This window comes from Rhineura floridana, chromosome 1 (genome assembly GCF_030035675.1).
Source record: "Rhineura floridana isolate rRhiFlo1 chromosome 1, rRhiFlo1.hap2, whole genome shotgun sequence".
Classification (NCBI taxonomy): domain Eukaryota; kingdom Metazoa; phylum Chordata; class Lepidosauria; order Squamata; family Rhineuridae; genus Rhineura; species Rhineura floridana.
In genome coordinates this window covers 271,027,596-271,043,864 of record NC_084480.1, presented here as the reverse complement: position 1 = coordinate 271,043,864, position 16,269 = coordinate 271,027,596, and the positions used below count along the sequence as shown (strand labels likewise).

Genomic DNA, 16,269 nt, shown 5'->3' with positions numbered 1-16,269 from the left:
TTCTTCCACAGGTCTGACAAAGCCTGAGTTTCAGCATATTTCATAAATGCTGCAAAACATTTGTAGTGAGATAAACCTTTAGTGGCCAGGAATGTACAGGGAGTTCTTTAATGATTTGATTAACAGCAAATTTCTTTGTTAATACAAATTTATAGCAACCCTGTGACGTAGTTCATTGTTATTTCCTTCATCTGAATAGAAAGTAAAGTCTGTTGTCAGTCAGTAAAATCTTGTGCTTATCTACTAAGAAGTAAGTTCCATTGAGTTCAGTGAGATTTAGTAAGCATGTACAGGATTACAGCATTAAACTCACATTACTTCATATTCTTAAAAGCTCATGACTTGGGAACTGTATCTGACTTTACTCATAATTTCAAAATTTTGAATTTTACCTGTATTGTACAGTATTTTATGTAGACAATACAGTATTTTTCTCATTATACTACAGTAGGGCCCCACCGAAAAGTGAAAACCACTGGAAAGTGGGGCCCTACTCAGCTGTAGCGTGGGAGCTCCCCACCCTACACTGACAGTGATCAGCTGGAGTGCGTGAGCTCCCCGTGCTACAGATGATTGTGCGCTCCAGCTCATCAGCTGGAGCGTGGGGAGCTCCAGCCGCCGCGCTCCAGCTTACAGCCATGAGCTGATTGCTGTCAGCTGGAGCACAGTGGCTGGAGCTCCCCGCGCTACAGCTGATCGTCCCGCTGGCACCACCGTATTAGTGGAATGCTGAAAAGTCCGGCACCTACAAGCGGGGCCCTACTGTACATATAACATCAGTTGTCCTGTGGGAAGGATTTCAGGAGAGAGAGGGATACAAGCAAAGACCACCTCTGGGCCTGTTCCAGCTGGATTTCCCCTTACCGTTCCCAAGGCCATCTACCATCAACTGCCCTGTGGGTGGGATCCTGATGACTTTTTGTATGTTAATACTGTTTATTGTGGCTTTTAAAAATGTAGCTTAATGTAAGCCACCTTGAAAGGATTTATGTCGTGAAGGAGGTCTATAAATAATTGTAATAAATAAATATAGCAGGTATACATTTTTAATTAATGAACAGAAAATAATTTGTTTTTTTCTAAGAAAATGTATATGGATTATTCACATAAGAAGATTGCTTATCATTTTCATACAAATATACTTTTAGAAATATCCAACACATTAAAGTTCTGAACATTTGTATGGAGGAAATAGAATATATAGTACATTTCTTCCCATTTTATCCACCTAGCGACCCTGTGAGATATGTTAGGCTGAGTTACAGTGACTCCTTAAAGACACCAATTAGTTTTGCGCTGAATAAGAATTTGAACAGATTTCTCTTGATCCATTATGCCACACAAGTTCAATAAAAAAGTATGGTAGGAATTTCAAATAACATGTATTTGTTTCTTACGACATTTATAAACTTCAGAAGACCTTCCATATGTTAGTATATTATTACACTCAGTCCTGGCTCCCTACCAAGAAGCAGACTCAGGAAACTGAATTTGTCTGCATGTATGCCTTAGAGTGTGATGCTGTGTTCCTGTACTGAATTCAGTACAGGAACACAGCATCACACTCTAAGGCATACATTGGGATTACAAGAACACACTGGACTTAATCTCTAAGCATTGTGGAGGTGGCAAGACTCATTGGCGCAAGAGAGAATCACAAACATTGCAGTACTTATATATCAGTGAGGGGTGAAGTCTGCACACTATGAGTTAATCTGAGCACCTTCTTGCCTCTGTTATCTCAGAGCAGAAAGAAAACCGCCTAATTAACAGCATCTCTTTTCCATCCAGTGGCCTTGGCCAAAGTGTTATCACTTGCTCTGATAACCTTACTTTTGCTTTCAACTCTCTGAAAAAAAATCCCTGTCAGTTGTAGACGAGGGGGGAATTTCTGAGCACGAAACAGCCCAAAGCTTCTGGAAATGTTTTCCCCAGGGTTACCCCAGTCCCTTTCCAAACAACTGTAACATACTCATTTCCCCAATCCTGCCAAAGGGTCTCCATGGGGACCATGACACACTCCCTCCTCCTCCCTCTTTCATGATTTGAAGCAACCACAATTTGCCCTGTGAACCAGGATACAAAAGCAGGTAACTGCATAATAAATAACTGCAGATATGAAGCGTTAAAAAAAATTGCTCAAATTTTTAATCACCCTGTGGCTTAGCAGCAAGGTTAAATGACCAAAAGTATTATTTACTGAATGTGTGGGGAACCTTTTTGGCCCAGCAGGCCAGATCTTTATCCCCACCCTATGGGCCAACTTTGACAGGTGTGTGATCCTGCCCATCTGTAAAAGGTAGCTTGTAGGGGTGGGGAGAGATAGTGACCAAGCAGGATTGAACTCATCACACATCACCTGATGTGCAGGAAGGTCAGTTCTGCTTTCTTCACAGATCTAAACGCATCTACCTTCCCCAGGTGAATGTGGTTTCTAGAAAACAGACTTGCCGAGCAAATGAGGCCTGGCAGGCCAAATTTGGCCCATGGGCTGGAGGTACCCTATCTGTAATTTACTAGGTCTCTTAAAGAACTATTTTTAATTATTGTTTTAATGACTGATGCATAAATAAATAAATATAATAATAATGTTTCAATGATTGATGTTTTTCTGTTCCATTTTACTAGGTCAAGGTGGGAAATGAAGTTACAACAGGTACAGGCCCAAACAAGAAAATAGCAAAAAGGAATGCAGCTGAAGCTATGTTGCTACAGCTTGGCTATAAAGCCTCTTCTCCACTTCAAGAACACCCAGAAAAGGTAAGAATTTTACCTGATACAGGAGGGAGAATGCTTCACACTCCCTCAACACATAGTTCTTGGGAGATCTTAGACAAGGATGGGGAATCTGTGGCCCTCCAGATGTTGTTGGACTCTACGTCCCATAGCCAGCATGGCCAGTAGTCAGGATAATGGGATTTGTATTCCAGCAACATCTGGAGGCCCACAGGTTCCCCATCCCTGATCTAAGACTTTAATGTTCAGTCTTGTTGCTGTGAGTACATGTGCTTCCAGTTTGTCGTGCGTAGATTTAGCCTTCAGTTGCAGTGACCCTAATGAACAGTACCAAAAACCAAAAGCAGCAAGGAAAGAGGCAAGATCTCAGAATGATATTTTTTTAACATCAAATAATATAGTCCTTATAAAATATTGTGAAAAGCCTACTGCATTTTGGTTGAAGATAGCCTTCTTCAGGATTAGGGTTAGGGACTCCTTTCAAGGTTTTACTATCAAGGCAACATCTCTCTGAGCTGCTTCTTAGAGATAAGTTGCTTTGGCAGCAGAAGCTTGATAGAAGAACCTAAATGCTTCTCTTCATCTGCAATATACTGCCTTCTGAGTATTCCATAAGGACTACATAATTTGGTAAAGTTTGGCACAGAAGTTCCCTACTCAAGCTGTCAGTTCAACAGTCAGATGAAGAGGTGAGCCAAAGAGACTGGAAGAGGTTGAGCAGGTGAGCCTACCAGGGAAGGAGAGACATTCAACTAGTCGAAGGATAAAGGCGTGGTGGGCAGCACATTTAGAGAGGCAGAGAGACAGCAAGGATGGAAAAGGAGTAGCAAAAAAGGAAAGAGTAAAATACTAGGTTGTGGGTGAGCATTGCCACAGTGACTTAGGACGCACCATGGAATGAAGGGAAAGGCAGCAGTACGAGGGCTAGACATCCCCATGGCGAATCAAGGGTTAAGTGAAGGAAGGGAGAGGCTACTTACACACCTGATGAAAGAAGGATTAACGGGAAGCAATAAACAAACAGACTTCAGAAGGCCTTTAAGAATGAGAAGGGCTCTCAACTCATTTGAGTAAAGGGCTCACCAGATATTTTTTGAAGGCAAGAGAACCCCTGGGGCCCTGAATACCCTTGGGATGGGGGAAGCTCTTAATTTCATATCAGAGACTCAGAGAACAGTAGAGTTGTAAGGGGCCTATTGAGTATAGTAGAGTTGTAAGGGGCCTTTGAGTCCAACCCACTGCTCAATGCAGGAATCCATATTAAAGCATACCCGATAAGTGCCTGTCCAGCTGCGTCTTGAATGCCTCCAGTGTTGGAGAGCCCACGACCTCCCTAGGTAATTGGTTCCATGGTTGTACTGCTCTAACAGTTAGGAAGTTTTTCCTGATATTCAGTTGAAATCTGGCTTCCTGTAGCTTGAGTCCATTATTCTGTGTCCTGCACTCTGGGATGATCGAGAAGATCCCTCCTCTGTGTGACAACCTTTCAAATCATTGAAGAGTGCTATCATATCTCCCCTCAGTCTTATCTTCTCCAGGCTAAAAATGCCCGGTTCCTTCAGTCTCTCCTCATAGGGCTTTGTTTCCAGTTCCATGATCATTCATGTTGCCTTCCTCTGAACCTGTTCCAATTTGTCTGCATCCTTCTTAAAGTGCGGTGTCCAGAACTGGACGCAGTACTCAAGATGAGGCCTAAGCAGTGCCAAATACAGAGGAACTAGTACTTCACATGATTTGGAAACTATACTTCTGTTAATGCAGCCTAAAATACCATTTGCCTTTTTTGCAGCCACATCACACTCTTGGCTCATATTCAGCTTGTGATCAACAACAATTTCAAGATCTTTCTCACATGTAAAATTGCTGAGCCAAGTATCCCCTCATTTTGTAACTGTGCATTTGGTTTCTTTATCCTAAGTGTAGAACTTTTCACATATCCCTGTTAAAGTTCATTCTGTTGTTTTCTGCCCAATGCTCTAACCTATGAAAATCACTTTATAGTTTGTTTCTGTCCTCCAGGGTATTAGCTATCCCTCCCAATTTTGTATCATCTGCAAATATGATAAGCATTCCCTGCACCTCCTCATCCAAGTCATTAATAAAAATGTTGAGGAGCACTGGGCTGGCACCAAGCCCTGCGGTATCCTGCTTGTTACCTCCCCCCAGTTTGAGAAGGAACCATTGATAAGCACTCTTTTTGTACGATTCTGTAGCCAACTATGGATTCACCTGATAGTTATTCCATCCAACCCACATTAAGCTAACTTGCTAATCAGAATATCATGGGGCGCTCTGTCAGAAGCTTTGCTGAAGTCGAGGTATATTATGTCCACAGCACTTCCATAGTGTACCATGGAGGTTACCTGATCGAAAATAGATAAGATTAGTCTTGCAGGAATTGTTCTTCATAAATCCATTGTTTTCAAAGTGAGATTGAAATTCTTGATATTTTAAGTCCTTGCCTTTTTTTTTCCTGTGGCAGAGGAGAATGTTTTATTTGATGTCATTGTGATGCCAGGTTATTGACACATGGACAGCCCCACCCACCTGTCAAAATGGCACACATGGGTTAGTATCTGGTGGACCTTAATATCTGGCCACCAATCTACAGATTCAGAGGCAGCACAAGTACCCATTAGTATTCATTGCAAAGCAGCAATGTTGCTGAGCACCCATTGCTGTAGGGGAACAAGAGGAGACAGCTATTGCCTTCATGTTCTGTGGCCTTCCCAGAGATATCTGGTTGGCTATTACCGAAAATGGGATGCTGGATGAGAAGGATTTGTGGGCTGATTCAGCAGGACTGTTCTCATATTCTTATCAATTAAATATTGCAGCAGTACTTTCAAACCATCACACCCCTGCCAGAAAATTTCTATTTATACATGAAATGTTATTTCACAGTATTTGTATATTTTCAATCATGCAGTCTTTTCTGTTCTTGTTTATCTTTGCCAGCCAGGCGAGATCAAGGGATGGAATGGCCAAAATGTTGAATATCCTGAACTAGCAAATAACAGTAAGTAGCCATTTCTATATTAAATAATTTTTACCTTTCTCTCACCTTCTCTTCAGCATTTTGTTCAGCTAACCTATCATTTCAAATTTATTATGGATAATCTTAGTTTATCCATTTTAATTTTTCTGTCTATTTTAAGATCACTGATCTAGATTTACAGATTTATGAAGAAACGTAGTCTGTGCTTTGCTTGTTAAATGGTACTTCGGAATATTTTCCTTACCACTTTGAAATGCATTCAGTTTTTTGCCTAATACTTGATTAATTCCTTCCCTCCCATTTTTTTTTTTTTGCTGTGGCTAGCAGCCTGAACATAGAATCATAGAATAGTAGAGTTGAAAGGGACCTATAAGACCATCAAATCCAACCCCCTGCTCAATGCAGGAATCCAAATCAAAGCATTCCCGACAGATGGCTGTCCAGCTGCCTCTTAAAGGCCTCCAGTGTCAGAGAGTCCACTACCTCTCTAGGTAATTGATTCCATTGTCATATGGCTCTAACAGTTAGGATGTTTTTCCTGATGTCCAGTCGAAATCTGGCTTCCTGCAACTTGAGCCCATTATTCCGTGTCCTGCACTCTGGGACGATCGAGAAGAGATCCCAGCCCTCCTCTGTGTGACAACCTTTCATGTACTTGAAGAGTGCTATCATATCTCCCCTCAGTCTTCTCTTCTCCAGGCTAGACATGCCCAGTTCTTTCAGTCTCTCCTCATAGGGATTTGTTTCCAGTCCCCTGATCATCCTTGTTGCCCTCCTCTGAACCTGTTCCAGTTTGTCTACATCCTTCTTAAAGTGCGGTGTCCAGAACTGGACGCAGTACTCAAGGTGAGGCGTACCCAGTGCTGAATAGAGGGGAACGAATACTTCACGTGATTTGGAAACTACTTCTGTTAATGCAGCCTAATATAGCATTTGCCTTTTTTGCAGCCACATAACACTGTTGGCTCATATTCAGCTTGAGATCAACAACAATTCCAAGATCCTTCTCACATGTTGTATTGCTGAGCCAAGTATCCCCCATCTTATAACTGTGCATTTGGTTTCTTTTCCTAAGTGTAGAATTTATTTGTTTATCCCTGTTGAATTCCATTCTGTTGTTTTCAGCCCAATGCTCTAACCTATCAAGGTCCCTTTGAATTTTGTTTCTGTCTTCCACGGTATTAGCTGTGCCCCCCCCCCAATTTATATCATCTGCAAATTAAGCATGCTCTGTACCTCCTCATCCAAGTCGTTAATAAAAATGTTGAAGAGAGATGATGATGATTTATAGATAAAAAAGGAACAAAATTTCAGACAGTGTAGAGATATCCATTATGCATATTACACAAGGCTGTGTTGATTTTTGATATTCTTTTGCTCTTGATGGTGGACATCACCGTAGTGAAAATCTGTAGCCTTGGCTTCTAATGATTCCCAGAGCGTATGTAAAAGCATATAGAGGCCATTCATGAAAGTATCTTGCCACCTTCAAAGTTAGTGTGAATAGACCTAATCTACTGATTGAATCTAAGAACTTAAAATGTTCTGGTCCTTGACCTGGGAAATGAAACATTTGTAATTTCCCCCCAATATATTCTTTTTGAGAAACATAACTTGTTAACTATTTGTTGGAGCACATTTTTTAAAAAAACAGAGAATCTTTGGTCCTACAGAAAAATGTTTGCCAAAGGCTTTGTATGATTTAAACTAAAATGTTGAGTGAACAAATGCTGAATGTTTGTAGTCCATCTCCTTCTCTCAATAATATTACTCTGTCCCCAAACTTAGCATGCTTCCCTCTAAGCTTACACTGAAGCTTCTTCCTGCTTCTCTCTAATTCTCAAATTCCCCTCATCATTGTTTCTCCTTCTGCTTGCCTTTCCTCATTTCTGTGGTCCCCTTTGGTCCCCTTTAAGATTTACTGCTTTACACATTTCATCCAGCTTTCTTTCCTGACATACAGCACTGACAGCCTCTGAGCCACAGACACAGAAGTAAAAACAAAAAACCAGCTCTTAAGCTTAAAAAGTACCTTGAAAATTAATGTTCCTGATCCAGTTCACTTTGTGTTAATAGTAGCTGAAAAGACTGTAGTTATTTCCTGATATACCTGAGCCCTTCCTGTCTTAGAAGAGGACACCAGGTAATCCAGTTGAAGCTGGCCTTTTGGGTGTGACAGGCCAGTTTTCATGCATCTGAAGAATAGGGATGAGTGCATGCCTGTGCAGATTAAAACCAGGCACATGCATCTGTGTAACAGCCATTTCTGAAAGAGGATTCAACCCAATACATTTTAACATGCTAGACTTTCTCATGTCAATATTGAACTTAAATATGCTTATATAATATTTAATATTTGAAAGTCACTGTTTATTCTTCATCATTATTGATCAGAGTACCTGTCAAAGCTTGATTTTGTTGAAACATAGGAGGAAGATGGACGGACAGACAGACAGACAGATAAAACCCCCAAAACCAAAGCAGATGCCTAGTGAAGTTATTATTGGGTGTTGAGAGTAATAGAATGCTATGATGGGTGCTAGAACTCCAAGAATGCCTTTTCTGAAAAGAAGCAAGAGACATGGCTATACCACAGAATGCATCTGTTAGACATAGAAGAGATGCATGCCCAGGGTAGAACTACATCTTACCTCAATAAGGGGGTATTTTCAGGGAAGAATAGGTGAGAAAAAAGGTGGATGATTGATTCCCTGACTACTGATTCTCCCCGGTATCCATCCCTACCCCAGGCCATTTTCCCTACCAGCTGGCATTATTCTTGATCTCGGAGCCAGAAGCGAGAGAAACATTAACAAACCATGTCCAAAAGGTACATTAAGCATCCTCTTTCTACCCATATATATTCCCATATATGCCCACTTTAGTGTTATCCCATGTTTGTTTCATATTATGTAGGTCTTCTCTCAGCGAACCTTGAGGCTTTCTGTACTGATAATAAAGGCTCTCAAGGAGCGAAGATCCAAATCTGCAGTTGTTAGACTTTCTAGCTTTTAGTCAATCCAAACAAAAGCATTTCTGCCATTTTTTAAAAAAATATGGCACTCTTCTTTGCCTAACAGCAAAGTTTGGGCTGGCTGAATCAACCAGTCAGGTCACTACATGGACGGACATGACTACCATCACAGTTAAAGAAGCTTAAAACGTTTTGCTAGTACTTGTCAATTCCCTACTGCATTCTTGCAGAAGTTTTACATGAGATTTCCAGCCGACACCTTTGTTTTCTGGCCCTGCTGTTGTGCCATTAACAAAAAAAATTAAAACAGGTGAAGCTATTCCTATATCATGTCTCCATTTCTAGAAGAAGCTTAATCTGTTAAATGTATGTGTGGCAGGCTATTAAAAGGCCCAGGAACAGGGGTAAGAATGAATGGCAGTAAAATATGTAGGCAGGAAAATAATTCTCAGAATATCTTTTAAAGACTTCTAGTTCCAGTAACCTGTTTTGGCAGGTCATCCTCAATTGTACATTTCCCTATTGTGAGGGTTTTAATAGAGTAATGCCATTCTGCAAGAGGTAACAGCCATCCATGAAATTGAAACTTTCCTATTTCCAAACCAAAAACTAAGTTGAAAATGTGACTACCGCTTTCTGTATGTTTTTCATTTAAAAACAAAAATGAAAGTAGTGTTTTCCATGATATTTAGATACTGAAAGACTCCTTATAACATGGGAGTCCTAGTTAATCTTACTGTGTTAGCAACCTTCAATACAGAGCTTATAAACAAATCACTGAATAATTTGCAGCGTGATCCTAATCATGTATACACAGAAATAAGTCCTATTGAACTGAATGGAGTTTACTCACAGGTAAGGATATCAGCCTTAGAGTCAACTGGAGTCATGGCAGCCAATTCAAAAAACCAAAAACCTTTTATATTTATATCTAGTTATATCTCAAAAGAGTTACAGAAAACAATCAGTGTTCAAAATAATCTTTCTTCAAAGTCATGTGACTTCTAAAAGTATATCAAATAGATGAGCTTTTAAATTTGAAAACAACATTAGAACATAGTTCACCAAAATCATGGATTAAACAACTTCTTCTTTGTATACATCAGGATTAAATTCTGTCTACATTTGAAATGTCCATGTGAAAATGAAAACCCATAGAAAACCTTTTATTTCAAAACACTTGTTTTTCTTCCCTAACTCATTTATTACTTTGGACTTTTGCATGAAATCAGGAACTTTGTTCCTTAGGAGTCCATCTGCTCCTGCTGTTTGTTCACCATCTGAAATCATAATCATCTGTTTGTGACACACTAATCATTTTCACAGTAACTAATTGTGATGTCACAAACAGATGATTATGATTTCAGGTGGTGAGCAACCAGCAGGAACTAATGAACTCAGAAGGAACAAAGAAGAATAAGCATGGAGAAAAACAGATATTCATGTCATAGGGTTTTTTCCCCTTTCCAAATCTAAGTTTGTCTGAATGTAGCAATTTCTGTTTATTGGACAGCACTAGGTAAGAAGCCATGTCAAAACATTTAACCACTATTTACCGAAATCCCTTAGAAATACACTGTCAATATATGGGGGGAAATAATATAATAAAATTATCAGAACATTTTTATTTACTTCTTTGTTACTAACATTTTTGGATAAACAAAGTGCATTAAGGCAGTTATTTATGAAATTTTGCATACTTGTAGGTTTACATCTGAAATGAGAAACACATTTGCTTGACGTTTAGACTTTGTGTTTGAATAATTTTGTGAATTCTCTTTTGCATCTCTCCATATCTTTCTTTCGATCCAAGGACTGGGAATGTTAGTGGAGCCCTCCTGTGGCTAATTCAATCCTTGTGAATTTTCTGTGGATTATAACTAGCCATTTCAATATTGAATAAAATGTCATGTTTCCTATATGATAAAGTCAGATCTGTTGGGAAGAGTGATACTCCTTTACCATTGTGTTTTACTTGTTTCTTTAATTTGGGAAGATGAGGTGTTTTTGTCCTTTTGGCCTCTGATAGATGCCGTTCTTGAGGCAATCCCACAATTGTGCAGAACAATTTCCAGAACCTTCCAGAGCTTCAGCTAGGAAGCCAGCACTCCTGCCCCTTCCTTTTGCAGGGGACAGAAACTTCTTCCATGCATGTTCTGATTGATGGGGTTGGTGCATTCTTTTGAATGCCTTAAGAATAGCATCTCGGAACTTTTTCTGCTTCTACTGACCTATGTTGTTGTTGTTATGTGCCTCCACGTCGACTACGACTTATGGCGACCCTATGAATCAGTGACCTCCAAGAGCTTCATTTTCCTTGCCTTTCTACTACTAGCTAAAGACTAGTCTGATTTCTCAGCTTTACAGGAGGAAGATATATCAATGTTGAAGGTGTGTACACATTTACTTTATCCAAGAAATCTCATGTGCATTGATAACTAGACACTCATACATCTTGATTCTGTTCATTTGTTTCTGTGAAACAATTTGGACCTATTACTTGCGTGATTTTCCAGGTTTTGGAACATTTATTGCCTCTCAAATAAGAAGGGCAATCTTACTTTCTCATTTAGGGTCAGCCCCTTACCAATCTCTACATACCATTTACTGATTTATGGGCATTGTATATTTTCTCACCCAGACACTAACATCTCACTAACATCTCTGGAAGGAGCTAGTGAACCTGTATCTTTCATTCATTTTGCCCTACTACATTATGTCTATAGTAATAATGGGAAGCATTCCAGATGTTGTTGGACTCCTGTTCCTATCAGCCCCAACTAGCACAGCCAGTCCCCACAGGAATGATGGGAACTAGAGTCCAATAACTTTGGGAGGGCCACATGCAACCTTCAGCTTCTTTTATTTATGATTGCTTTCCTGGTTGTGGCCACATCCATCAACAGGGTTAGAAAACTAGCTGCCCTGGGTCATGAACCACCATTCTTGTGCATTCACAGAGATAAAGTCCTTTGGTCAGACCTCAACTTTCTACCTAAAGTTGTATTTCATTTCTTTTTCAACAAAGACATTAACCTCCCTGTTCTAGACTGAAGGACCATTGTGAATGTGTGCAATATACTGTCAATATTTGCATTCAAAGACAATTGCTATCACATCTTTCTACTATCATGAATATGTATGCAACAACTTCCTTCAGTATTGTTTACTAGCTTGTTTCCTTAGTTCCCACAATTTCTCAGGTGGTGGTAGACATTTTTTTCTTTATCGGTGTAAGCTGGTTATGAATAGATACTACATTCTGTTGTATCTGTCATTACACTGAGTCATTCATATCGTTGGGTTTGCCCAGTTTTTGTGGTGTTATACTTTTTACTTCTGATGACGCAGATATTTTTGTTAATGAAATAGCACCATCAAATGTGTCATTTACTTGCTGTAATTACCGATGCTGTCACTGGCACTCCTAGAATGTCCACTTAAGGACTGGAATCTATTACCAATATACTTTTTGCCTCTTTTCTAGTACTTGGTTTTGCTGTGTAATTTAGTGTCTAAAATGTTAAAAAAAAAAAAAAGTGTAACAGGCTTCGCTTAGTGGATTTATTTCTCACAGGTCACAAAACCACAGAGCAGTCAGTCATGATCTTCCCCCTGCATTATCCCCAAACATTTAAAACCCAGATGTTAAAAAACAAAAAGATGTGCCAGAGCATACAGATATGCTTCCATTTAGCTAAGAAGAAGTGCATGTGCAAAGGCTTCCTGGATCAAAAACTGTTATCCTAAATTAGATGTGCTCATTGGAATGCATATCTGAGTGCAGGTACTGTCTGTCAGCACTGCATTGCTTTCAGACTAATGCCCACTTCCCATCTACATTCTGAATAAGCTAGTCACACGTAAATGCCCAGCTGGATGAGGTGATAGTGGTAAACTGTGTTAAATAAATGCAAAACATAACAGAAAATATTTGAGATGACAATATCATAACTTTCAAAGCTTTGTTTGTTGTGAGGGTGTTGTTATCTGAACTCAGTGCCCATTAACTAAAACTGACAGTTGGGACACCAGAAGTAGTCAGTTGGGCAATAGCAGTAATGTACTTGCACAGGATCCCAGTTCTTACCTCTCAGATTAAAAAGCAGAGAAATTCACTAATAGGCAAAAAAACTTGTGATTTAAGAACGTACCTATAGCCAACAGATATTTCTATCCAACTTTAAAAAGCAGGGAAATTGGGCAGTTATAGTAAATGCACCAGGGGAGCAGGAGACCTGACCTCCTCTCTGAGATATTGTACTGCCCTACAAATTTGTAAAAATGCAAGCACAATTTCTGTTGGTCTTTCATCTGTGTAGCTACTTGTGCAGCTTGGAAGATTTTTGTAATTTGTGCCTCTGAGCATATGCTGAGTGCTGGCAACGTCTGCAATCAGCCCAAATAACAGACCCAAGACATGTGACACAGGAAGTGAAAATACCAACTAAAATTGTGTGTATGGGTTTGTACATGTGCAGCAGTTGTTTCATCTTACATAAGAACATAAGAAGAGCCTGCTGGATCAGGCCAGTGGCCCATCTAGTCCAGCATCCTGTTCTCACAGTGGCCAACCAGGTGCCTGGGGGAAGCCCGCAAGCAGGACCCGAGTGCAAGAACACTCTCCCCTCCTGAGGCTTCCGGCAACTGGTTTTCAGAAGCATGCTGCCTCTGACTAGGGTGGCAGAGCACAGCCATCATGGCTAGTAGCCATTGATAGCCCTGTCCTCCATGACTTTGTCTAATCTTCTTTTAAAGCCATCCAAGCTGGTGGCCATTACTGCATCTTATGGGAGCAAATTCCATAGTTTAACTATGCGCTGAGTAAAGAAGTACTTCCTTTTGTATGTCCTGAATCTTCCAACATTCAGCTTCTTTGAATGTCCACGAGTTCTTGTATTATGAGAGAGGGAGAAGAACTTTTCTCTATCCACTTTCTCAATGCCATGCATAATTTTATACACTTCTATCATGTCTCCTCTGACCCGCCTTTTCTCTAAACTAAAAAGCCCCAAATGCTGCAACCTTTCCTCATAAGGGAGTCGCTCCATCCCCTTGATCATTCTGGTTGCCCTCTTCTGAACCTTTTCCAACTCTATAACATGCTTTCCAAACATAAAGCAGCAATATAAAGGCAGTTCATGCAATCCCCCCTCCACTACTGCATTTCTTACACTGGCTTCTCATCCAGGCATTTACTTTCTTCCCAATTCCAGTTTCCTGTCAACAACTCCCACACTTCTTATCAAATCACTTAGTTGCCAGACCCAATTTCCATCAAACCAATATGCTTCTTACGCAACTTTTCACTCCAAGTACTTCCTTTCCACTGCCATTCCCAATCAACAACTACCCTTCTTCTTATATCACTTCTTGCCCCATGCACTCCCTGTTGTCTCACCCTCACCATCAACACACCCCTTGGGATGGTTTAAACTCAAATAGAACAAGAAACTTCGTTCAAAGTAATTAGGTATTCCTTGACCATTTGTCTATCAATCTCAAGCTGCAATCCTGCCCCTTCAATTTGTACTTCATGTTTGCTAGCCGAGTTGTAGACCCTCTTCTAGGAGAAGACTGAGGCAAAGTAGGAATTGAGCACTTCTGCCTTTTCTTTGCATTTCTTATCTTTTTGCCATCCTCATTGATTAGCTGTGCCACCATTTCTTTCCTCTGTCTTTTACCATGCATGTACCCAAAGAAGGTTTTTTTGTTGCTTTTAGCATCCCTCACTAACCTCAGCTCATTCTCAGCTTTAGCTTTCCTGACACCATCCCTGCAATTCTGTGCTACCTGTCTGTACTCTTCCTTTGTGGCCTGGGCTTCCTTCCACTTCCTGTATGTGTCCTTTTTTGTTTTCAGGTCATCTCTAAGCTTTTTGTGAAGCCACATTGCTTCTTCTGCCATCTTCTACCTTTTTTCCTTGTTGGAATTGTTTGGCATTGTGCCTTTAGAATTTTTTTTTTAGAAATTCCCACCCATCATGGACTCTTTTTCTCATTAGGGTCACTTGCCATGAAACCTTACTGAGCATTGTTCTGAATTTATTAAAATTGGCTTTCCTGAAGTCCAGGGTGCATGTATGACTACTCTCAGCTTTTGCTTCCATTAAAATCAAGAACTTAGTATAGCTTTTCCACAGAGTACCCGTAACTGCCACTTAATCTGCTAAATCATCTCTGTTGGCTAGAATCAAATCAAGAACAGCTGATCCTCTAGTTACTTCCTCCACTTTCTGTAGGAGAAAGTTATCTCCAACACAAGTCAGGAATTGCTTGAAGGGGCATGTTTGGCAGAATTTGTCTCTTAACAGATATTGCTGTAACTGAAGTCCCCCATTACTGCTACGCTATTTTCCATAGGAGGTGGGCCATCACTGCGGGAAATAGTTCCACCTATCGTGCGAAGGCAAGAATGTTTTTGAAGTCAAGACTAGGGGCGTCAGGCCCCTCCCACTCTCCAGTTCATTCTTGCCTTCGTACGAGCAAGATTGAAATCCTATCATTGAGATCCTATAGCGTAGCATTTAGCTAAGTTGTTTTCGTATTTGTTTATTTGTTTTGACTGGGTGCGAACCCAGCGTCACTTGTGTGTCTCCCCAGTCCTTCTTTCCCTACTTTGTGTTTAATTGTCATTTATCTCTGTTGCTTGTTTGAGGTTTTTTCCTCAGAGACCGCGACTGCAGTTCTCCCTGATTTGGCTTTAACCTTTTATTTTTCGTTTATTCTCCTCCTTGTCTGACGACCCCCACAGAGACCGCGGCTGCGGTGTTCTGTGTTTTCTGGCCGTTTTGAGCTTCGGGAGATCGCAGCTCCTTCTCTCCCGTAGCGGTTTCTCCCTAAATCAACCCGCGCTCTGTGGAGCCCTTGGAGAGACCGCGGCTACGGTTCTCTCCCAGGCGGGAGCCTGCGGCTGCGGCTCACTGCCTTTTTTCCAACCCATTTTTACCTGCCGGGGTTCTGCCTCCCTGGAGCCTGGTGATCTGGCTCTCTCTCCGCAACTGTACTTTCGCCGCGGAGAGCCCTGCTCCCGGCGGCGGCAGCGGCTTGCCTCCTGCTGCCTCATCCCTCACAGGCTCCTCTCGGCACTTTAATTTCGCCGCGGAGAGCTCTGCTCCCGGCGGCGGCAGCGGCTTGCCTACTGCTGCCTTATCCCGCACAGACTTCTATCTGCTCTTCTTCTTGGGGGTTTTCTTGGAGCCGCTAGTGCGGCTATCGGCCCCGCGGCTCCCCCTGCTAGACTGTGCTAAACATCCCTTCCCCCACTTCGTCCCCAGATGGCCGCCATTGCTCCTTCTCTCTCCGCCATTTTTGATCACTTTTTCCCGCTCTTTTTCCGGGTGCCATTTTTTGCTGAATTCAAATTTCCCGCCTTTTTTGTTTGCCTTATTAACCAACGGATACCTTCCCTGCAAGCTATCTGTCTGGGTGTTGTATGTGTGTTGTAGACAGACTTTCACAGGGCTGACTTGCACACAAATTTACTGTGGCTGTATCATTAAGTCTGAAGCTTTAATTCCTGTGGCTGACTCACACAAATCTACTGTGATTGTATTATCAAG

General features: G+C 41.1%; 1 protein-coding gene across 7 annotated transcripts in view; it reads left to right on the top strand.

Moving 5' to 3' along the window:
* The window catches only part of STAU2 (staufen double-stranded RNA binding protein 2), a 248,775-nt gene that overhangs the window by 101,613 nt on the left and 130,893 nt on the right, over nucleotides 1-16,269 (top strand). For all 7 annotated transcript variants that reach the window (XM_061601438.1, XM_061601391.1, XM_061601410.1 and 4 more), the window contains exons 10-11: nucleotides 2,629-2,760; nucleotides 5,695-5,755. In XM_061601438.1, the coding sequence (XP_061457422.1) occupies nucleotides 2,629-2,760; nucleotides 5,695-5,755 (193 nt within the window). The remainder of the gene's footprint in view (nucleotides 1-2,628; nucleotides 2,761-5,694; nucleotides 5,756-16,269) is intronic.